At 40.9% G+C, this 24,016-nt stretch overlaps 1 protein-coding gene across 1 annotated transcript in view; it reads right to left on the minus strand.

Moving 5' to 3' along the window:
* RAB38 (RAB38, member RAS oncogene family) overlaps positions 1-24,016 on the minus strand; it is a 57,704-nt gene that overhangs the window by 24,119 nt on the left and 9,569 nt on the right. The window contains exon 2 of the mRNA XM_059391599.1: positions 8,262-8,542. Coding sequence (XP_059247582.1) covers positions 8,262-8,542 — 281 coding nt within the window. The remainder of the gene's footprint in view (positions 1-8,261; positions 8,543-24,016) is intronic.

Here is a 24,016-nt window from a genome sequence, read left to right on the forward strand (position 1 = left end):
AGTGTCTATAGAGCTTTCTGGATGAAAGGAGTTACATAATGGAGAGTCCTCCTGGGAAATACAGCAGTAAATTAATTTTTCTGCTTCTGCACAGCTCTCTAAGGAGAGAAATACCCCACCAAGGGAAGGGAAAAGAATAATAAGTAAAAGAATCTTCTGAAAGAGTCCTTGAAAAGCAGTGCAGCAAAATGTTCTGTCCTATCTAATAACAACTGACCACATGACCACTCTGCGTGTGCAAGCCACTGAACTGGTGGACAAGATGGAGGGTTTCCCAGTGCAGCACAGGGACCAGGCACCTAAAGAAAGAACCTTAACATAACTGTGGTAAAAGATGGGGGAAACTACCTGAGAGTCGGTAATGGAGAGCACTTGAGCCGAGTCCTGAGGGAAGACTTGAGAGAGACAGGTGCATAACTGTAGGAAGCATGTCCCAGACAAGGGGAATAGCAAAATATGAACAGGGGTTGTGATGTAGTTTCGTGTCATTAGGGGACAAACGGAGGGACAAGGTAACGAGAGACAGAGCCTGGAGAGGCAAGAAAGAACCTCACTATGGGGTTTTCTGCGCTCAGGAATGTAGGGGTTCTGAAGGATGAGTAACCGGGTTCTAAGGGACCATGAGTTAGATGTCCAGGTGGATATGTGGTCTCCACATCAGATGATCTGATGGGCAGAAAAGCTAATGAATTTAGTTTCAGATGTATGGGTTTTGAAGAGTTGTCTAGGCAATATCCAGGTAGAGATCCAGAAGGGTATGAAGCCTGAAGTTTGGGAAGGAAGTCTTGGTTGGAGATCAACCAAGGAGGAGGAAAACGGAGGAGGAAAAAGGACTCCGGAAATGTAAATTAATGAGCATGGCTGTGCTTCCGATAATACTTCATTTACGGGGCAGGCTACATCTGGGCTGCAGGCTATAGTTCACTGACCCCCGTTCTAAGGTGTCTAAACTTGAGTCAAGAAGTTGAGCCTACAGAAGATCTTGGATTATCTTGGGTAGGTAGAGTTTTTAGCACCATACAGTATAGACTACTGCAGGCAAGTTTTTAGAAACTTGCATACAGAACATGCGCAAGTTTTTAGCACCATACAGTACAGACTACCATGGCACAGACTACCATGTAAGGCCATCATTTCCTTTCCTTTTTTTTTAATGATTTTAAATATTTTATTTACTTATTTATTTGAGAGAGAGAGCAGGGGGAGAGACTGTGAGAGAGGGAGAGAAATTCTCCAGCAGAGTCCCTGCTGAGTGCAGAGCTTAACATGGGGCTCAATCCCAGGACCCCGAGATGATAAGCTGAGCTGAAACCGAATCAGCTGCTTACCCAACTCAGCCACCTAGGCGCCCCGCCATCATGCCTTTAAATGATGTCTTCTAACTTTGCTCTGATTTCAGATTGGGCCCTTCCTTCAATGTCCTAAGTACAGACAGCTCTCATCAAATCACCTAAAATTCCAAGGTTAAGTGTGCTGGGAGCAAGTAAGTCAGTGAAGGCACACCTTACAAGCTCATCTAAATTCTTTGGCAACGGATGCCTAAAATCTGTAATATCTATTTCCTATAGGAAATTCCAACATTTTAAGAATAAGAACTGGCACCTCATAGTATGTCCTGAACTCAGAAAGGCCTTAATATACATCATTCCCCACACAGACCTGGACAGTCACTCAATACAAATTGTGTTGAATCAGTGAATGCACCAGTGACTGTCGAGAATTTTCTCATGGTTTGACATTTGAAAAATGGGAATAATCAGAGATGGCCTACTACCCAATTTAAAAATAAAAGGTGTTTTTTTTTTAATGGTGTTCTATATTTAACCCACTAAAAAATGAATTAGAATGACTCTCCACTCATACCCAGGTAATTATCTATGTATTTCCAATTTGTATAAGGACATTATGTTTCTAAGTGCCTATTTTCCAGAAGCTTATAAAATAAATGATAGGTGATACTACTCTTCAAGCAGCTTCCAGAAAAACTAGCCACTTCTTAACTGCTGCGTATTTCAGCCTGCAGGGTAATAATAATGATGATAATAATAACAATAAAGAACTCAGTAAACAAGGAACACAGAAAACTTTTCCCTTAACTGAGAATTCTAGGCCAGCATTTCCTAAGCATGCCCCACTCCTGTGTTAAGTACTGCACATGATCAAACGTATTTAGGCACTTCTGCCTGGTGTCGTCTCTCTTGGAGAACACACTAGAAAAAGCCATTATTTGTATGGCACACCATCACTTTAGAAATCTACACTGGCACTGGGGCATATTTTGATTTTGAAATATTAACATATGAAAAAACAAAATGAGTATGTTAGAATAAAAAAATAAGATAGTGATTATACAGCTTTAAAGAAGTCACCTACATCTCAACTTTTTATTTCTTGCAAAATGGTGAATAAGAATAAAGCCTACACCATAGGCTCAGGCTAAGGCACAAAAATCTTTGCATGAGGCTCCAATATAGCAACCAGCAAGAAATATAGCCACAGTTCTTACTGGAGCTTCAGAATGCACATTAGAATAGCAAAGTCCCAAGAAGTCCCACAGCAAGGGAAGCTATAGTTCAGGTTGGTTTTCTCAAATGTATTTGACCATGTGTATTAATCCATGTTCTCGGTTTCAAGATGGAATCTGAAGCTAGCTAAGTATGAAATAGTTTATTCAAGAAATACTGTTTGTGTAGTTTGCAGGATGATTTAATAGTCTAAAGAAATGGGTTCAAGCCTAAGCTTCCAGAAACTCAAACCCCACAGAGAACAGGCCTGATGAGGACACACCTGCCAGCCACCATGGAGCACTGGGTCCTATAAATCCACAAAGCTTCAAGGAGCTCAGCTTGAATGCAACGAACCCAGGACCAACAGTGTTTCTCTTTCTGGGTCAAGCACGGGACCTTGCAGACTCTGCTGCCTCCCAAGGATGCAGGCTGCTCTTCTTCCACCTACTCCCCCCCCCCCCCCCCCAAAAATGGATTTGGTATTGCACCTTCTTCTTCTAGTTGCTCAATCAGTATGACTGGTAGAATCTAGGTCATATGCCTGGGCTCTGGCTGCAAAGAGAACCAAAGAAGAAAGTTTTATGGGTTCTTCCTGGGGAGGTAAGCCGGCTGTGGCTGGAAGTTCCAATCCAAAAACATGAAAAATATCCACTATGCTGAGGACCACCACTCCTCCCTGTAAAAAAATGAGTAACTTCTTACAGAGAGCCCTGCTGAGTATACTCCTTCCCCCAGAAGGACACATGTCAACATTTTTCTCTTTAACTGCAGGAAAGACACTAAAACTGAGTGCAGTTTAATGTAAGAAAGTTTCTTCCTGGGGTGCCTATTGATTTTAGAACATTCTGAGAAAGAGGGAGGGCCTAAAAAGTTCACTATATCTAGGATAGGAATCTGCCAGGAGTAGGCCACGAGGTGGAGAGGCACTGCAGGTCTGCGATCTTGGTTCCTGTCACTACCACTGGAGAGATAATTACTGTTCCATTATTTCCCATCTACCCAGGCATTTTTTTGGTGTCCTGTTTCTCAACACAGCCACATGTAAACCACTGCACCATAAAAGCAGGATGGCACAGTCTGGAAAGGACAGAGATACAGAAATAGACTCTTCCACTGAGTGTAACTGCTGTGTGCACCAGAGCTGAGTATGGATAGTGACATCTAGCCCCGTGGATGGGCGGAGGAAACAGATGACAGGGATGTTATATTTGAGGGGTAGCTTTGGTGTATATGTGTAATCAGGCATAATGTATATATTATGTCACTCAATGCTCTCGACAACCCTAGAATGTGGGTGGGTGTGGCCATAAAAGCGAATCTTAAAGGAGCGACTGGAGGATATTCAGGCCATGGCACAACTATATACCAGGTAAATGGGCCAGCAGGTAGCAGAGACCCACCGGCCACTAAGAAGGACCCAGAAGATAGGAATCCCAACAATGGGGATGGTCCAACAAGAACAGACCAGCTCTCATCCTAAAGAAACAAATCTACCAAAATGTATTTTGAGGACTGGGTTTGGCCACAGAAATACATAAAAGAGATATTATTAGAGTTCAGGTATGATGCAGACAGGGAGAAGTTCTGGAGCTCCTGATCTATAGGATGATTGTGTAAATCTAAATTACAACCCAGGAATGGGAGTGTTACAATAACTATCCTAGGACAGCAGAATAAACCAGGAATGTCCTTGGAAAATGGGACATGTGATCACTACAAGTATCCATCATCTGGTCCTAGTGAATCCACAGGTGGAATTCAAGCAAACACGGCTGAGAAAGGGAGAGAATGCCAAGGTTGAACACTAAAAGAAATTCGACTTAGGAGAGACAGTTTTCCCTTTTAATCCTTTGGTTTTAATATTTGAAGAGATGGTGTAAAAAGTCAGTGATGCCAGCTAGCATACGTTTTATTTTTTTGCTCTTAATGCACAGCCAGAGGCTACCATGAATGTTCCAGCAACAGCAATGAGACAGGAGAACTCTCATGGAAAGTCATTCCAGAAGACTGAAGAGCAAGAGGGCAAATTTCCTTTAGCAGTAGGGCCAGTAGCAAGATGGAGGCTAATCCTAGTGAGTAAAATTCAGCTTCAGAAATGGCCAAGCCCCAGTGCTGTTGCAAGACATGGCCATGGAGACAAAGCCAAAGGTCATAGCCTTTGGTGCATTTAAGTTGTAGAGACGTGAAAAAAAAAAGGAAATCAGATGTTTATCACCAGACAGAATGATTACTACATCACTCAAAAGGACTTTAATTATTAGTAGATTCACTTTCTAAGAGAAAGGTCTCTATGGGAAATCCCCAATCCCAAATGTTGTAATCAAAGAAGAGAAGTCTCCAAATGCTGCCATCTTGTCTTCAGGTAGACAGTCTGATTTTAATATTTTATTTATTTGAGAGAGAGATAGAGAGTGAGAGAGAGACCACAAGCAGGGGAGAGGGAGAAGTAGGCCCCCTGCCAATAGGCTCCCCTGCCAGGGAGCCCAATGTGGGGCTCGATCCCAGGACCCTGGGATCATGACCTGAGTCAAAGGCAGATGCTTAAATGATTGAGCCACCCAGGAGCTCCCAAAGATCTTTTAAAAAAGACTTTTGGAGCAGTTTGACGCTCCAGCATCCACGCTGCAGTACTGTTCCAGAGATTCAAGATGCTGACTTTGCATACTAACCTGGCACCGGGGAGACACATTCGTTATGAAGACATTCAGGACAATTTCTATAGCAGTACGTTTGAAGGGAAGAAGATGTTGAACGCAGTACAATGAGGCCTTGTGCCCTCTTTAGCATTTCAGCGCACTTCAGGCTTATGAAATCCCTCCACCCTCTCTCTGTACAAAGCTTCTCTTTAAAGTTTACACTGGCAGGGATTTGGAGGATTAAAAATCCCATATCTAAGTACCGTGGGTCAGTCAGGCCTTAAGTTAATGAACCTCATGCTCTTAAGAAGAGTTTGACTGCCATGGTCAAGCAAGAACTGTCAGAGTGAGGTGAAAGAAAACATCCAAGAGTTTCTTTGGTCCACAAGCAATTCTAGCTCTCCCTGCAAATTCATAAGTCTTTTTCTCTCTTTTCTTCTCCTTTTTTTTTTCTTTTCCTAACATTTTCCCCCAACACCGTATATATTTTACTTATACTTTATTGTTTGTTATCATTATCCACAAGGTCAGGATTCTGTTTTATACATTTCTATATTCCCAAAGCTTGGTACATAACAGCTGTTCAGTAACATTTGTTGAATGAATGAATGAATGAATGAATGAGTGAGTGACGGAAGACTCCCTCACCATAGAGATATGAATCATTCATTGCAGTTTGCCCTTCAGATGGAAATTAACCTATTGAGGGTAGGAATTCTTGAAGGAGAGCAATTCTTTTGAAAGAAAGGAATTTGAAGGAATATGCAGAAGCCTTATAAGGAAATTGAGCATGGAGCTAAGAAATAAAGAATAGGTAAATTCACATGCATTTTTTGCCATGTAAAATGAAAAAAGCCAGACTAACATCCAAAATCAAACTATAAAAAATGTCATATTTCTGGGGCACTCAGGTGGCTCAGTCGGTTGAGCGTCCAACTTTTGATTGCTGTTCAGGTCTTGATCTCAGGGCCATGAGTTCAAGCCCTGCATTAAAAAAAAAAAAGTCCTCTTTCTTAAATTTCTAAGCCTCATCAGACCTTTGAGTTTTGCTCTACATTTTTCTCTTTATAGGAATCATCCCTCAAACAAACAAACCAAAAGGGTTCACTGACAAGAAAAGTCGAAAGACAACAGTAAGTGATGGATACCCCCATCGTGAATCAAAGGAAAAATCCTAAGAAATAGGGGGAAAGAAGGGTTTTGGAAGAGAGGAGAAAAGCATACTAAAAGTGCTCCATGGCTCCAAGAAGGAAGGCAAAAACCCCAGGAACTTCTGGAAGTAGCAACTTCCATACACAGGCCAACTCACAGATACCACTGAGACAGGAGGCAGACACTGAGACCGTCCAGGTCATGCAGCTGGAACAAAAAAGTCTCCCAACTATGACCAAGAAGTCACCACCCTCTTCTCCGTCTCTATCATCCCGCAGACCACGCAGTTGCTTAATCCCCACTGGTGTTTAAACTTCAGCGAGGGACACCTGGGTGGCTCAGTCAGTTGAGTGTCTGCCTTTGGCTCAGGTCCTAATCCCAGGGTCCTGGGATCGAGCCCCATGTTGGGCTCTCCACGTGGCAGAGAGCCTGCTTCTCCTTCTCCCTCTGCCCCTCCCCATGCTTATGCTTGCTCTCTCTCTCTCTAATAAATAAATAATTACCTTAAAAAAATAAACTTCAGTGAGAGTCTCAAATCAGGTTTTTCTTTCCAATCCTTACCATTTACCCTCATTCAAAGCCTCGCCATTTTCCCATAGGAATGTAATGACTACCATGTAACTCTGCCTCCTACCTTTCCCTAGTCCCTAGGGAAAATCTGACCAACCTGCTCTCCAGCATAGAACGGGTCAGAGACTCCTCCTCAGTCTATTTGAATGACGTCCATTCCTATTATATTTTCAGACCATTCTCTAATGATTGCTTAAATGTTTACAATAAGGCCTTCGTGTGATTTCCATAAGTAGAGACAATGCCTATCTTTTTCACAGCTGAATCCCAAGCAACTAGCACAGTGTCTTTGCTCTGTCTTTAATATGTTTTCCACAAATTAATAAAAATGGGAAAATTATGATCTAAAACTATGCAGAATGTATTCCTAATAATGTAAAATTTATATATTTATATGCAAATAGATACATATTACATAAATATACAATATAGATTTCAATATACAATTCATTTATAAATATAAAACATAAGTTATTTCATATTTTATATTTATATTTTATTTCATATAATTATATATTAAAAATGTATTAACATAAAATATGTGCACACAGGAAATAGAAAAATACAGTGGAACATTTATTTTTTAATTTATGCTTTTTTTAACTTTCAAATTTTACCATATAAGCTTTTTTCTCTCTCTCTGAGATAAAAATATAGGCAAAAACAAAAGGGAGCAGAACAAAAACCATGCCTCTGACAAATCAGGTAGCAGCATGGGGCAGCATGGGAAGAATAATGTCCTTATCATGCCACACTGGGTTCTTCATCTTCCCGCCTTGATTCTGCCCCATGCCCTGCTGCTACTCTGCCCACCAGAAAAGTGAAAAGTGCCAAACAACATGGTGTTCTTCACAGTTACACTTGCTGCCTACTCTCTAATTCTACTGTTCCAGTATTTCCAATGGGATAGTTCCACATTCTTGCCACCTTTTCATTTTTAGGACAAAGCACAATTCCCGCATGCAGAAGAACACATTAAATATTGATGGAGTAAATTAATTAATACATGGATAAGGCAGTGACATTGAATGTGAGACCTATTTCTTTCATTGACTCTAAAATCGTACTTACCTAATAGGATTATGTGAGGACTAAAGGAGAAAATGCATATAAAACACACCTAACATATAGTAAGCACTTGATAAACAAACAGTTATTAACCATTATCACTGAGACCATGTATGAGTCGCTTTTTACTCTCTTGGGCAAATACATCTTAAATTGTGGATAGTAATTTCTGCCCTGCCCCTTGAGATGAGAAAGAGCTTCAAGCCATTTGGGAACCACAAATCACTAGACAAACACATATTAATATCATGATGATGATGACAATGATTACAGGATTATTTTCTTTTTGCATCTTGCCTAATACCTTTCTCCTTTAAGGTCACATTACCTTTGCTGATGTTTCAAACCATCCTACGAAACCATGCTCCTTGCAGAACTGGTCCATCTTGAGGCCATTGTTCATGAGCACGTCCTTCCCCTGGTCACACTTGTTGGCCAACAAAACCACTGAAACTGGTTTGCCATTAGGGAGACTCAACTTTGAGTCCAAATCATTCTTCCACTTTGTCACTGCTTCAAATGTAGCTGGCCTGGTGACATCGAAGACAATAAACGCACCCATCGCTTCTCGGTAATAGACCCTTGTCATGTTCCCAAATCTTTCTTGACCTATCACCAAAAAGAAACAGAAATCAAAGCCTTATTACAATTGTAAACAGAAGCACATCCTGGAGCCTCAGGAGGCCTCCAGGATGAGGAGACCGCTCAGGAAAGCGCTTCAGTGCCTCACTGTACAGAGTCAGCTCAATACACAGTCGCATACCTTTGTTTTTGATCTTTGAGTCCAGAAAGGATTCAGTCATTTAACAAGTATTTTATTTACTAAAACTTCTGTATACCATATAATGTTCTAGAACTGTGCTAGCAGGGCATGCCACTGGCCACACACAGCTACTTAGGTTTAAATTAATTAAAATTAAATCGACTTTAAAATTCATTTATTCAGTTACACTAGATACCTATATTTCAAGTGTGTAGTAAATAAAAAAAAAAATTTTTTTTAAGTGTGTAGTAACCACGTATGGCCAGTGGCAACAGGATCAGATGACACCAATATATCATATCTCCATTACTCCTGTATGTTCTACTGGACAAAACTGCTCTAAGCACTTGGGATATAACAATTAAAACATGAAAGTCCCGATCATTGTGGAGCTTACAATTTAGTGGGGTGACAGATTATAAATGATAAGCATAATAAACATAACTAAACTATGTAATATGTTAAAAGGCACCCACAGTCAATCCAATTAAGGATAGTAGGAGCTAGCATTTAGTTCTATTTACTAACGGTCAGAAATGCAGCTTACACAGAAAATCATAAAGGTCCAACTATTATCACCATTTTACAGTGAGAACGTTGAGACCTCAAGAGCCTAAGTAACTTGTTAAATTATACAGATAGTGAGCTTCGGAAGTTGGAACTCAAATCTGAACTTTCTGAATCGAGAGCCCATAGTCACTTGCCAACACTGAATCCTCTCAACTACCAAACCATTAGTCTTAGACTCTCTCCTCCAGGCTTTTGTGCCATGAGTGTCTCACTCAACTCTGCTGAACAGATAACAGATATTTCTATCAGTGCTGGTCTCCAGACTACATGCTTGAAATACAACAGTAAACCAGATGGCCTTAAGTACTCTACAATCTATTGGGGGAGAAAAGCCCTTTGACAGAGAAAGAGAAAGAGAGAAAGGCAGGCATGCCGGCACTGGTCTTATTCAGTCCAATCAACTAGAATCACTTTTGTTCTGATTCTTAATTTTTTAAATGAATGTTGGCCATTTTGTTAAACACTCTAAGGTTAGTCTTCCTCATCCGCAAAATGGCAGCAATAATGTGTACCTCACAGGGCTGTCAAGTGGATGAAATGAATGAACATATAGAAAGCACCCATTATGGGACCTTAGAACTAACTGGTCCTTGAGGTTTTCATGCCTTTCTTCAGCATGTTAAAAATTATGAAAGACAACAGGGCATAGGTAGTGAAATCAGATCCAGAGCAGGGTTTACAGCAAAAAATTACTGGACTTTCCATCGATTAACAAAATGAAATGAATCCTATTGCTTTTAACCCTAGCCACTACTAGTAGCAGAAGACAGGTGCTTAATGAAGGCTGGGTTTGTATTTTTTGAACCCTAAACTCCAGAAGTGTAGGACCAGACAAAGGCCTTTTATTCTGATTTGGTCACTTATTTATGGTAGAGTCTAATAATAAGTTATGTAAATTAAAACAAAGCAAGGTGTGTATTTAATAAGCCATTGTGTAGCAAAAGAATAAAATGCCAAAACTAGCGGGTATCTCAGAAGATCCAGGTCAACATCTCGAAGAACACTTCACACTTAACTTTGAACACAAGATGTTGTGGTGGTGAGTTTTAATTCATGTTAACAAACTCTTTTGCAGGTACTTGAGTGGCTCAGTTGGTTAAGCGTCTGCCTTCAGCCCAGTTCATGATCCCAGGGTCCTGGGATCCAGCCCTACATCAGGCTCCTTGCTCAGCAGGAAGCCTGCTTCTCCCTCTCCCTCTGCAGCTCCCCCCTGCTTGTGCTCTCTCTCTCTCTGTCAAATAAATAAGTAAATCTTAAAACAAAACAAAATGAAACAAAACAAACAAAAACCCTCTGCAGGTTGTTATAATCACATGAGCATGCACATTGCAGAGCACTGCAGATTCTGAGGACATGATCCATGAGCACTGAGTGAAAATGGATGCAAGTCAAGGTTCCGTCTTAGTGGTCCTAGTGGACAAGTGTTTTTGTTTACACATGTATCAGTGGAAAGAAGAGCATTCTGTAAGGGCCAGCACATGACAACCCTAAAACATTTCTTACACGGTTTTTTACCACAGAAGCCTTTCTTTGTCCCCCACAATCTAGCCAATGAAAGAAAGTGGCTTAATACTCTTCATATGACACAAAACCCACAGTTGAACTTTCATTTCTCCCAAATGAGTTTTAGATTTCTTTTATTTCATTTCCTTTTTTAGTTCCTAACACAAACATTAATCCCCTTTAATACTGCTCAGGATGACCATGACATTTCAAGAAGAGAGGGGGAAAAAAAGCCCTCTGTGATCATTCAGGACTCCAAAAGCCTCTGGGCTTTGGGCAGTTGTCTTATGATCCCTTGCAGGAACTAATCAGATGAAAGGCAAAGTCATGAGTTATTCAATAATCTACTTGTCCAGAGTTTTCATAGTAGAGTAAGGAGGTCCTCAAGAAGAAAAATTTTTACAGTTCCAATACATGGCAAAAGGTCATTTTGAAGACCATGCAAAAAAGCAATGTTTTTATAGGCTTAACACCTTCATAGGAATTCAAAAAGGACAATCTGTATGTGTGTGTGTGTGTGTGTGTGTGTGTGTGTATTTGTGAGGGAAAGTGTGCCAGATCAGGAACAAAGGGGGAAAAAGTGATCTTTGTAAACTGAGGTCACTGAGCCCGCAGACTTGAAAAGTTTGTATTTCCGGGGTTCCGGCAAGAGGTCATGTTCAGACAAAGGCATTTCCAGTGCTCACATTTTATCCTTCCTTTGTCAGCTGATAGCTCTCTCTCTGCTGCTTCTTATGAAAAGAATGAGAACCATGTGACTGTTCATGAGTGTCTACATATGGGCAACATAGAGACCTGGTGAATTTATCACAGGTAATTTACTTAAAACAAACAAACAACAAAAACACACAGTTCAAAAATTTCCAGTGGGGTTAGAGCACTTGTTCAATGCACATTTACTGAATAGCTAATACAGGCTCTGTGTTTTCTGCTGCAAATATATAGTTTTTTGTCCTTGAGGAACTTCTAAACTAAGACATGTCTTATTGGATGCCTGACCCGAAAATGACCCAATTCACCATGTAGGCTGCCATTTCTCTTAGACTCTACACACACATCCATGGCCATGTCAATGTGACTCATGATTCAGTGTCCAGCTCCCAGACAAGTTCAATGACAAAGCAATGAACTGAATCACAAGAGTTAATACGGTAGCTGCAGCAATCATTTGGACAATCTTACTGCAGAAGGCAATAAACTGAATGGCCAGAGACATGGGTCTTAGTCTTAATTACTGGTAACCAGCGCAGCCTTAGACAAATGCATTTCTCTGTTTGCGACTCAGTTTTCTCACTTACAAAATGAATTTGTTCTAGCTGACCTCTAGCTGACCTCTAAGGTCCCCTCCTACTTTCCTGCTTCCAGAGGTAAAATATTCCTGGTAAATCAATGCTTGGCCTCTGTCCCAACAGCCTTCAGTGGTCTGTTTTGTGTCACAGACTCAGCTAAAAATACACACAGGTAATAGAGTCATAATGTGTATTTAATGGTATTTTCTCTTGGTAATTAATACTCTAGAGATATTCTCAGTGGGCACAGCCAAGCCAGGAATCGTCTACATAGACACAGAAACAATGGGAGGAAGCACCCTGGATGTTCTGTTAATCTGGGCACATTCTTTTTGCCACTCCACCACTAACCTACGGCTCTGTGAGCTCAGATTAGCGACTCCACCATTCTGAGTCTGTTTTCCTCATTGCTAAAATAGTGGTTTGGATACCTGAAACTAAATTCATTACTGCCTTGGCAACCCTTCCAATCACCCTCCACGGATGCAGGCATCCAGCTCTCCGCTTGCTACGTCCCAGTGTTCCCTCCAGTGCTCAGCATCACTAGTTACACTGCTCCCCTGAGCGCTACCTTCAAGTCATCTTCTGACTCTTTCCTCACCCCTCTGCCTAAAGGGTCTCCAACATTCTACCAATGCTTCTGCTTTAGAAGCAGGTCCGGATCGTCAACAACCCCCCACCATCAGCACTGTTAATGCTCCCATTTAAGCCCTCACCTGGAGCCCTGACAGCTCCCCAAGGAGGCTCCCAGCATCTCAGCTCTCATCGCTCCTACTCTCCCTCAAAATTAATACAAACACAGGTCTTCAGACCTTTTGGCAGTATGAGAGATCACCAGATGGGCATCCATTGGGAGGAAATGAAAACACTATCTTCAAGAGCTATCTGCACCCCCATGTTCACTGCAGCATTGTTCGTAAGGACTGAGACATGGAAACCTCTTAAGTGTCCATCAGTGAAGGAATAAAAAAAGAAAGAAATGTGGTATGTACATGCAGCGGGATATTATCAGCATGGAAAGGAAGAAAATCCTGCCTTTTGTAACAACATGGGCAAAAGCAATGAGAGCATTATACTAGGGGAAATAAGTCAGAGAAATAAAATACTGTAATGATCTCAATAATATGTGGAATCTAAAAAAGCCAGACTGGTAGGGGCACCTGGGTGGCTCCGTTGTTTAAGCATCTTTTTCTTGATTTCAGTTCAGGTTGGGAGATTGGCTCCACGATGGGCATGGAGCCTGCTTGGGATTCTCGATCTCCCTCTCCTTCTGCCCCTCCTCGCCCACCCCCCATCACTCATGTGCTTTCTCTGTCTCTTTCTCTCTAAAAAAAAAAAAAGCCAAACTCATAGAACAGAGAGTAGACAGGTGGTTGCTAAGACAGGGAGTAGAAGATATAGGGAGATGTTGGCCAAAGGGTATAAGCTTCCAGTTATAAGATAAATAAGTGCTGGAGAGCTAATGTACAGTATGGTGATTATAGTTAAAAATACTGTATTATATACTGCAAGCTGCTAAGAGAGTAGCTCTTAAGTATTCTCACCACGTACCAAAAAATGGTAATTATGTGAAGTGATGAAGGTGTTCATCCTAATGTAATCATTTGAAAATATATAAGTATATTAAACCATCATGCTGTACAGCTTTAATCTACACAATGTTATATACCAATTATATCTCAATAAAGCAAAAAAAAAAAATCCTCTTAGGTATTTAGAGAATACTCATTCCTGGGCCCTGCTCTTCAGAGATTCTTACCCTGCTAGTTTTGTGTGGGGTCCAGGAAGCTGTTTTGAAGGCCGCCCTAGGTGAAGTCTTTAAACTCTATTTCTTTCAGAGTCCACGTTCAAAAGGTCAACAATACCCGTATGCTCCACTGCCTTAGCCCGTCAGTGACACATGCTTAGAAACAGACACCTTCGGGGCACCTGGGTGGCTCAGTAGGTCAAAGCCTCTGCCTTCGGCTCAGGTCATGATCTCAGGGTCCTGGGATCGAACCCCACATCGGGCTCTCTGCTCAGCGGGGAGCCTGCTTCCTCCCCTCTCTCTGTCTGCCTCTCTGCCTACTTGTGATCTCTGTCAAATAAATAAATAAAATTTTTTTAAAAAATAAAAGGATAAAAAAAGAAACAGACACCTTCATTATTAACAGTGCACAAGGAGACTTTGGCTCCAACCACCTTTCCAAACTCCTCCTGTCACTTCCTTCAACAAGCTCCAGGCCATGCCACAAGGGAATACTTATTCTCTCTAAACACACTCTCCATTACTGCCTCGGATTTTCTTGCCTTTTTATACCTCTGTTCCCAAAGCCTGAATTCCTTCCTCACCTTTCCTCCTACTCCGTTCAGTGAAAACATATGCATCCTACAATTGTGCCCTGAAGTGAAATGTCATATATGCATGTATATATATTATTATATATAATAATAAAATACATAATACATACATACATAATATATATAATACATACATACATAATACATAATATATATAATATATTATACATATATATATATACATATATATATATAATTTTTTGAGAGACAGCCATAAGCAGGGGGGTTGGGGGACAGGCAGAAGGAAAGGGAGAGAGAAATCTTAAGCTGGTTCCACTCAGTGCAGAGCCTGACACAGGGTTTCATGACCCTGAGATCATGACCTGAGCCAAAATCAAGAGTCAGATGGAGCACCTGGTGGTTCAGTCAGTTGAGCATTTGCCTTGGCTCAGATCATGATCCTAGGATCCTGGAACTGAGTCCCACATCAGGCTTCCTCTTCAGCGGGGAGTCTGCTTCTCCATCTCACTCTGCCCCTCCCCTCTGCTCAGGCACACATGTGTGCTCTCTTTCTCAAATAAATAAATAAAATCTTAAATTAAAAAAAAAAAAAAGAGTCAGATGCTTAACTAACTGAGGCACCCAGATGCCCTGATTATAATTTAACGTTGCAAATCTGAGGCCTATTCTATACTTGTATGATATAGTAAATACTCAAGATACTATTGTAGAAATAAGCTGAAATTAAAGTTATTTCTTTCTCTAAAATATGTCACCATGTGTTCATGAACTAGTGTTCATGAACATGAACATGTTCATACGTAACTAGTGTTATGTACTAATGCACTTACTCTATATTATACTCTCACTTCCAGTAAGTAATCAATAGTGGAGAAAATTAACATTATGCTAACAGGGTTATGCACTATCTGTTGCAACAAGTTTCACACTGGAATGTTATGTTTTTGTTATCATTCTCATCTTCTTAAGAAATAATCCCTTAGAATCAATTTACTCTACTCAAAATAATATAAGTTTTGGGTCATGCATAATCTATAAAGCTAAAAGTACCAAGATACTCTCTTTGTTTCCAGGGAATAATAGCATGAAAAGCAGGAGGATGAAACCAAAAGTATGTATGGATCTTGGACAAGGATCTAGAGGAAAACAAATCCATCTGATTACTGTGATGGCCAAGAGGACACTGAACTTAGAGTAGGTTAAGGTAGTTTTGAAGACTCAGGGAAACCCACAGACGAGGATCAGAGTCTGGTTAACATGCTCGTGAGTAGGTTTTCTCCAGGTTTTAGGAGCCCATCTGACCCTGCGACCATATTTTTGAGACTCTTTCCTCTTCCCTCTTCCCTACTTTGCTCCCACCAAGCCAGCGACAGAAGCGCATAATCCATCACTCTTTTTCCAAGTCCCCTGGGCTGCAACTGGCATTAACCATGGGCAATCATCGCTCACAAAATTACAAGTGCCCCTAGCCAGAACCACCTTTCAGCAGTCCCCATGACACGTATTGTGTGCACCAGAGTGTGCAAAAAGGTCTCCTTCCTGAGTGAAGGAATAGTCCCTAATTCCCTCCCCGCTCCCAGCAGATACATGCAGACTTAACAAGACGGTAAGAGCCACCCTCTGCCATGTCCCTTGCCTTCATCATCATCACTCCAGTGAGGATCGCCCCATCTCGCTTCATTCATTCACTGAACAACTAAGTTTTGAATGCTTGTTATTTTTAGGCACTCTTCGAGCAATGAGCAAAAAGAATTAGAGGTCCTTGTTCTAATGAATCTCATGTTCTAGTGGAAAAGATAAAAAGCTGGTAAGCTACACGTAACACTACATTAGCTGGTAAAGTGGTAGGGAGGAAAATAAAGTAGGAAAGGAGAAAATGGTATGTGGGGGTGAGGGCCAAGTTATGCAGGATGGATAGTGAAGGTCCACAGGGAAGTGGTCACTTAGGTAAAGACCCGAAAGAGGTAAAGGAGAAAGTCGTATGGATATTTAGAAGTGCGTTTTTGAAAGAACACCACCAAGAGAGAAAGACTCCGAAGCACAAATGTGTCTGCCAAGTGTTTAGAGAAGAGCAAGGAGTCTATCTGGAGAGGACGGAGCAGGGGAAGAGGAACATGCGGTGAGGCAGGCAGATCTCGGGGTCCAGACCGGAGCCCATTTCAGGCCGTCGTAGGAAGGCTGCCTTGTATTCTGCAGGAGAGAGGAAAGCACTGAGGACAGGAGGAGTCCTGAAGGAGCAGATGAGAAACATGAATGAAATGAACACCGTGGGTGCTACAGTAAGGAATGATCCACAGGAGTCAAGGTTGGAAGTGGGGAGACAATCATCCCGGCAAGAGAGAATGACGTGGACGGATGTGGTGATGGTGAATGCTGGTAAAGATGGGTTTCTTCCTAAATACATCTGGAGGTCGAGATGCTCGTGGAGACGTTGTATATGAAATGATTCAAGCAGGACTCCAGAACTTTTGGCTTCAAAGATCAAAAGTACGAAGTTGCTATTAGCTGAGATGGAGAAGACTTTTGCAGGTGCAGGTTTTGTGGAAATAGATCAGGATTCTGATACGTTAAGTCTGAGATGTCTGTTAGGCTGAGATGTTGAGGAGGCAGCTGTGCACACAAGGCTGAAGTTCCAGGGGGCAGTCAGGACTGGAGATTGAACTGGTACTTTAATTTCCATACACGTCTGCCAAATTCACCTGATCATTTCCCTAATTAAACACTTTCAGGGATCTACTACTGTTTACAGAAGATGCCACAAACTGGAGGTTGGCTGGGCTGCTAACATGTTCTGTGACCCATGCAAGATTTAAGGCAATTTGAACAACTTGCCAACAGTTATAAATTGGAAGATCTCTAGGGGGTGCCCGGGTGGCTCAGTCGGTGAAGCCTCCAACTCTTGGTTATGACCCAGGTCATGATCTCATGGGCAGTGGGATAGACCCTGTGTCGGGATCAGAGTTCAGTGCGGTGTCTGCTTGAGATTCTCTCCCTCCGCCACTCAACCCACTCACACGTGCCCTCTTGCTCTCTCTCAAATAAATAAATAAATCTTTTTTAAAAATTGGGAGATCTCTGGGGCACCTGGGTGGCTCAGTGGGTTAAAGCCTCTGCCTTCGGCTTGGGTCATGATCTCGGGGTCCTGGGATCAAGCCCCACATTGGGCTCTCTGCTCAACAGGGAGCCTGCCTCCCCCTCTCTATCTGCCTATCTCTCTGCCTACTTGTGATCTCTATCTGTCAAATAAACAAATAAAATCTTTTTTTAAAAAAATTGGAAGATCTCTAATAAGACAGATATCGGAATGTCTTGAAAACTCAGAGCATTTAGAGTTACAATGTCCACATCATATGAGTAATGTTTGGGAGTTAATTCACTTGAGCTGAGTGGTACCAAATACCCACTTTTAAAGGCAAAATAATTTGTTCACATGCCATTTCTTTTGCATTGTCACATATCACAGAACACTGCCTTAAATTTAAATGTGTGTAATTATATCCATTTTATAATAATAACTCCAACAAAATATTTAGAATTTAATGAAATTGATATGACTTTATTTTAAAGAAATTGTTGCTACTGATCTGTTTTTCTTATGGCTCTTGTAGGTTCTAACAAATGGTTACTTAGGATCCCATGTTTGTTCATTTTTGCATCAAAATACTCTTTAGCACATGGGCCTGTTCCAGTAGATCCACCTAACTATCAGTAGAGTTTTACAAAGAAAAAAATGTGAGCCAGGATTGTGGGGAAGCTGTGTTCCCATTTCCTAGGGAAGTAAGGACCAGTAGCTTCGGTGGTCCTAAATTGGAAAAAGATTTTTCAGAGAGAAACTCATCAAAATAGGAGCAAGAGTTTGCCAGGCAGAGAAAAGAGTTCATTTACTTTACCATCTGGGCCCCCAGTGATTTCTTACTGGGGAGGGGGCACCCCAGGAAGAGGAGTGAACCGAATAAAGCAAGGTCTTGATCGCACCCACTTATTTGCTATGCTTGCTTAAACTCCTGCTCATTCTTAAGATTCACTTTGAATAAAATCTGTCCCCGATTCAAAACCACCCAAGCTCTTTCTGCAACTTCTTCGGTTTCCCCATTTCACCTCACTAGTGGTTGTCATCTCATAGGAAATCTTACCTCTGTTCAACAAGATGGTAAAGCTAGAGGCACTGTACTGAATTAAGCTAAAGTGTGCAAGAGTGAGATGACATAAAACTGGGGGCGCCTGGGTGGCTCAGTGGGTTAAGCCTCTGCCTTCTGCTCAGGTCATGATCTCAGGGTCCTGGGATGGAGCCCCGCATCAGGATCTATGCTCAGCGAGGAGCCTGCTTCTCTCTCTCTCTCTCTCTCTCTCTGCCTCTCTGCCTGCTTGTGATCTCTCTGTCAAATAAATAAAATCTTAAAAAAAAAAAAATTGGTTTTTCAGGTGTCCATAAGGGTGGGTGAATTGTAGTGACCTATTTTAAAAATAAATTTCAAAATATTCCAATTAAATTCTATATTTATATTTAAATTTTAGGCTGTATACGGGGTGGGGGAAAAGAAACAGAGACAGAGAGACAATTAATACCCCAGTATCCCAGATTTTTTTGTCAGAATTTATTTTGACTGAGGTCTGACACTACTCAGCTTAGATGACATAATTCACTTGAATAGAGAATAATGTAATGTCAAATACTGGATAGTGGGAGGGAATGAAACCAAGTCACAGATGAGAGGTTGGCATGAATCAAGATAAAACAATCAGCATCCCATGTTGTTAATTTAACTACAACTTAAACAAATACCTAACAAACAACCTAAAAATACCTCCACTGAACTATAAGCTCAAATGTGTTAAGAAAAAGGTATGTTTGAATTACTTAGCATTTGAGACATCATCTCTAAGTAACCTTTAAAGATTCTTTTATAAGTAACTCACAAGACAGTAAAAAGTCGGGATTTCTAACACTTTTACAAATAACTCACAAGTCTAGGACTCAGAACTAGACTCTAAAGGTTTCACTCTTGGGGCACCTGGGTGGCTCAGTGGGTTAAAGCCTCTGCCTTCGGCTCAGGTCATGGTCTCAGGGTCCTGGGATCGAGTCCCACATCCGGCTCTCTGCTTGGCAGGGAGCCTGCTTCCCCCTCTCTCTCTGCCTGCCTCTCTGCCTGCTTGTGATCTCTGTCCCTCAAATAAATAAATAAATAAATAAATAAAGACTTCACTCTTAAAGAATTTCCAGATTCCTTTAGAGCTGTAGTTCCCAAAATGTGTACCAAGGTGCTCTGGGGTGTGTCAATGAACTCACAGGGGTGCAAGTGGATAAAGAGGATATCTTAAAATTTCAAGGTAAACATGGAGGTACTCAAGCTCAGTCAAACACCTCAGGAACTACTAACTTGAGATAGTTCACAACTTTTACATCAGACCATGCTACATTCCTTCTAATGAAATCCTATCTTTCTGAAACAGGTGTTCATAGTTTGTGTGATATAAAGCAAGAGTCATGTGAAAATCAACGTGAAACAGGAAACGAGGGGAGTGATATCTAATCTGACTCAAAATTCTATTCCATGGCCCAAAGGCACGCGTATACCAACAGTAAATAATTATAGTTATTAAAAACGAAATTCAAAATCTTTCAAATTTGTGTTCCAATTTTTTTCAAATGGCTACTAAGTTGTTAGAACATAATACTTATTCAATTATTTGGTGCTAACTACTTAATAAATTGAACTTAATAAATTAAACCTGGGTGGCTCAGTCAGTTAAGAGTCTGCCCTCGGTTCAGGTCATGATCTCCATTCAAGTGAATTATCTCATCTAAGCTGAGTAGTGTCAGAACTCAGTCAAAATAAATTCTGACCAAAAAACCTGGGATACTGGGGTATTAATTGTCTCTCTCTCTGTCTCTGTTTCTCCCTCCCACCCCATACACAGCCTGAAATTTAAATATAAATACAGGATTTAAATAGAATATTTTGAAATTTATTTTTAAAATAGGTCACTACAATTCTTCCACCCTTCCTTTCTATGATATTATTGTTTCTGGATACTTGAAAAACCGATTGTTAGTTTTTTAAATAAAGATTTTATGTATTTATTTCAGAGAGTGGGAGTCTGGGCACGGGTAGGGAAAGGAGTCTGTTTCTCTCGCTCCCTTTCCTCCAGCCACCACCCCTGCCCAGGCTCACGCTCTCTTTCTCTCAAATAAATACATAAAATCTTTATTTAAAAAAAAAAAAAAGATGGTTTTTATTAAGCCAAGCCAACCCCATGGTCTCAGCAATGATGTGTGCAAAGAATTCAGCTCATTTAATTCTTAGCTCTATCTAAAACTATCAAGATTCAAAATATAATTTTTCTTTTAAAATAAATAATGTGTATCTTCTAAATGCCACTTAATCTCTGGAATGGGAAAAGGACTGCACTGTTGTATCACAGTCAGGAAACAGCAGAACAGAGTAGTCAGAAGACAGCAAACAGAAAACATCTCTGTTCCTACCCAGCACCATCCCTCACGACCTCTATGACTTTTGAAAAGTTTTTTGTGTTTTTTTTTTCTTCCTTGACTATGTTGTTTTCTAGCTCATCTAAGCAAAGTTCTCTTGGCTCTGTGATGGGGCTAGTGACAGGACCTACTAGATCCACTCACTGTGAGCAATAAATGAAAGGATACATAAAAACACTTAGTACTGGGCACCTGGGTGGCTCAGTCGTTAAGTATCTGCCTTTGACTTCATCCCAGGATCCAGCCCCGCTTCAGGCTCCCTGCTCAGTGGGAAGCCTGCTTTTCCCTTTACCACTTTTCCTGCTTGTGTTCCCTCTCTCGCTATGTCTCTCTCTCTCTCTCTCTCAATCTCTGTCAAATAAATAAATAAATATTTTAACAAAACAAAACACATATACAGTACCATGCCCGACACTCCATAAATGTTGGCTCTTTTTTTTTTTAAGATTTTATTTATTTATTTGACACAGAGAGAGAGAGAGAGATAACAAGGAGGCAGAGAGGCAGTCAGGGAGGGGAGGGCAAGCAGGCTCCCTGCTGAGCAGAGAGCCAGATGCAGGACTCCATCCCAGGACCCTGAGATCATAACCTGAGCTGAAAGAGGCTTAACCCACTGAGCCACCCAGGCACCCTAAATGTTGGCTCTTAATAACACATTACATTGTACGGACAAATAGTCTTCCCAAAAAATAATTTGTCAATTTCCTTTAAATTTTGGTGAAATTAGACTGCAAATTGCATGAATCCCTCTCTCTACGGATATTCTCTTTGTCCACATTAGGCTGAGGGATTACATAAGAAGCTAAGTTTTTCATCACTCTTCTTGAGAGAACAGTTTTGTGCAAGGCTGATGAGGAAGAAAGGTTAATAATATATCGGGCTACGGGCTCCTGCATGGCTCAGTGGGTTAAGCCGCTGCCTTCGGCTCAGGTCATGATCTCAGGGTCCTGGGATCGAGTCCCGCATCAGGCTCTCTGCTCAGCGGGGAGCCTGCTTCCCTCTCTCTCTCTCTGCCTGCCTCTCTGCTTACTTGTGATCTCTCTCTCTCTGTCAAATAAATAAATAAAATCTTTAAAAAATAACAATAATAATAATATATCAAGCTAAAAGAGGCTACAATAAGTAGGGCCACGGAGCAAAAAGAAAGAACTCTGATTTCTCTGAAATTATTGACCATCCTCTCCTAAAATTCTCCTTTGCTTCCCAAAAAACCCACACTTGCTTGGTTCTCCCCACAGTGTAGTACTTTCTTCTTCTCTACCTCTCTGCTGACTTCACAGTCATTTCATTAAATCATGTCACAACCGTGGCAAGGTCTGCTAAAGCACACCAAGGATATGGGAAAGGTGGAAAATAACTCTTAATACAAGGATAAAGGAAGAAGTGCTACAGGGAGGGAAAAAAAAAAAAAAAAAGGTTGCATGAGATTCAAGAGAAGAATGAGAGAATTAGGGAAGTCTGCAGAGGAGTTGCCCTTCTAGATGAATCTTTTTTTTTTCTTCTAGATAAGTCTTAAACATTAGATAAGATTTGGATATGTGGAAACAAAGGGAAGGGTATGTGAACCAGCAAGAAGGGAAGGAGCAAGGCAACGAAAACAGGGTGAGAGCAAGGAAGGAAGAGGTTCAAATGGCCAAATTTTCAGCCTCATAATGGGGAGCAGAGGAAATAATATTAGGGATGTTATTTGACCCAGACCTGGAAGTCTCTGGGTATTCCCAATCTCGTCATCCTGTCTTCTGCATTGCATAAATTTCCAGAGGGCTGGGTGCCCTCTGGAATAAAATTCAATTACTTTTGTGTCTCAGTGCTTAAGACTACACCAACACATCTAATGTTAAAAAATCAGCTTTTAATTTTTCAAATTTCATCATTAATAACCCAGAGATGCCTGCATTCTGGTTCCGGATCTACTATTAACTAGTTCTAAAAGCCTGAGAAACAAAGGCAAACCCTCTCTCAGAGCACTGCTTTCTCTTCTATAAAAGGAAAGGTTGGGTTTGATGAGCCCTCAAGATCTTAACTTTGTGAAAATTACCCTCCAAAATTATTACTTCTTCTAATGTGTTAAAAAATCATTACAATAGTTTTGCCACTTGACCTTCAAATGAATGACACTTCATTCCAAATTATAAAGACATGGTTAAATGATGAAGTACAGCTTTTAAGAATGGTCTTTAAGGTCACTCCCCAGTTTTTATGATGAAAAAATGAAACAGAATGCTACTTTCAGAAAAGTGACTACCATATTTATCAGATTTATAGTGTCTACATTTTTAATACATTAATATTCATAAAATTATGAAATCTTTCAAGCATAAGCAAATTAAGGGATTTTTTTGTTTTGTTTTAATGAAGAAATTTTTAGGTCAATGATATACCTGAGAATTGAAGCCATGATGAAATAGTTGACTAGAAAACTTGAATGAACAAACACTTGAGGCCTGCTAACTACCAAGAACAACGCTGGGAGCTAGGGTTATAGACTGGAAAGACATTCCAGTAGAGCTTCTAAGAAGGCTTCTAAGAAGGCTTCTAAGCCGGGACAAGCATGGCTATTACAGGAACAGAGAAACAGCACCTCCATGGGCACATGAGCTCAACAGACATTTCTTAAAGGAGGTGAGATGGGCTGAGTGACCAAGAATCCATAGGAGTTATCTAAGTGAAAAAGAGGAAAGTATATTTAGCCAGCGACTATCATATGAGCCATAGCACAGAGGAGGTGAGAGGTGAATTGAAGCCACTGAAAGAGATCTGGAATGGTCAAGAGTCTGAGGTATGAGAGATAAGGCTGGAATGGGTGACCTCAAACTTCACGGTAAAAAAGTTTAGCCTCTAATTCTGAAAGAGATGGTGATCCACCAAAGAATGCCAAACAGGAGCATTTCTGATTGGAGAATGAAGTCATGCTCAAAACTCTCACCTCTGAGGACTACAAACCGATGGGGTGGGGCGGAGCTTGAGGAAGGGACAGGTGTTAGGAAGCTGCTACAGTGGTCCTGATGAGTGATGAAGAAGACACAGGCCACCACAAAGGGATAACACGGAGTTAGTTTTCAAGACAGAAGAGATAGAATTTGATTAATACCTACAAGTAAGAAACTAAAAGGAGTGGGGAATGCTGGAAGTTAAAACCTGAGTTATTTTCAAAGAGTAATTTACGA

This window comes from Mustela nigripes, chromosome 1, assembly GCF_022355385.1.
Source record: "Mustela nigripes isolate SB6536 chromosome 1, MUSNIG.SB6536, whole genome shotgun sequence".
NCBI classification, from domain to species: Eukaryota; Metazoa; Chordata; class Mammalia; order Carnivora; family Mustelidae; genus Mustela; species Mustela nigripes.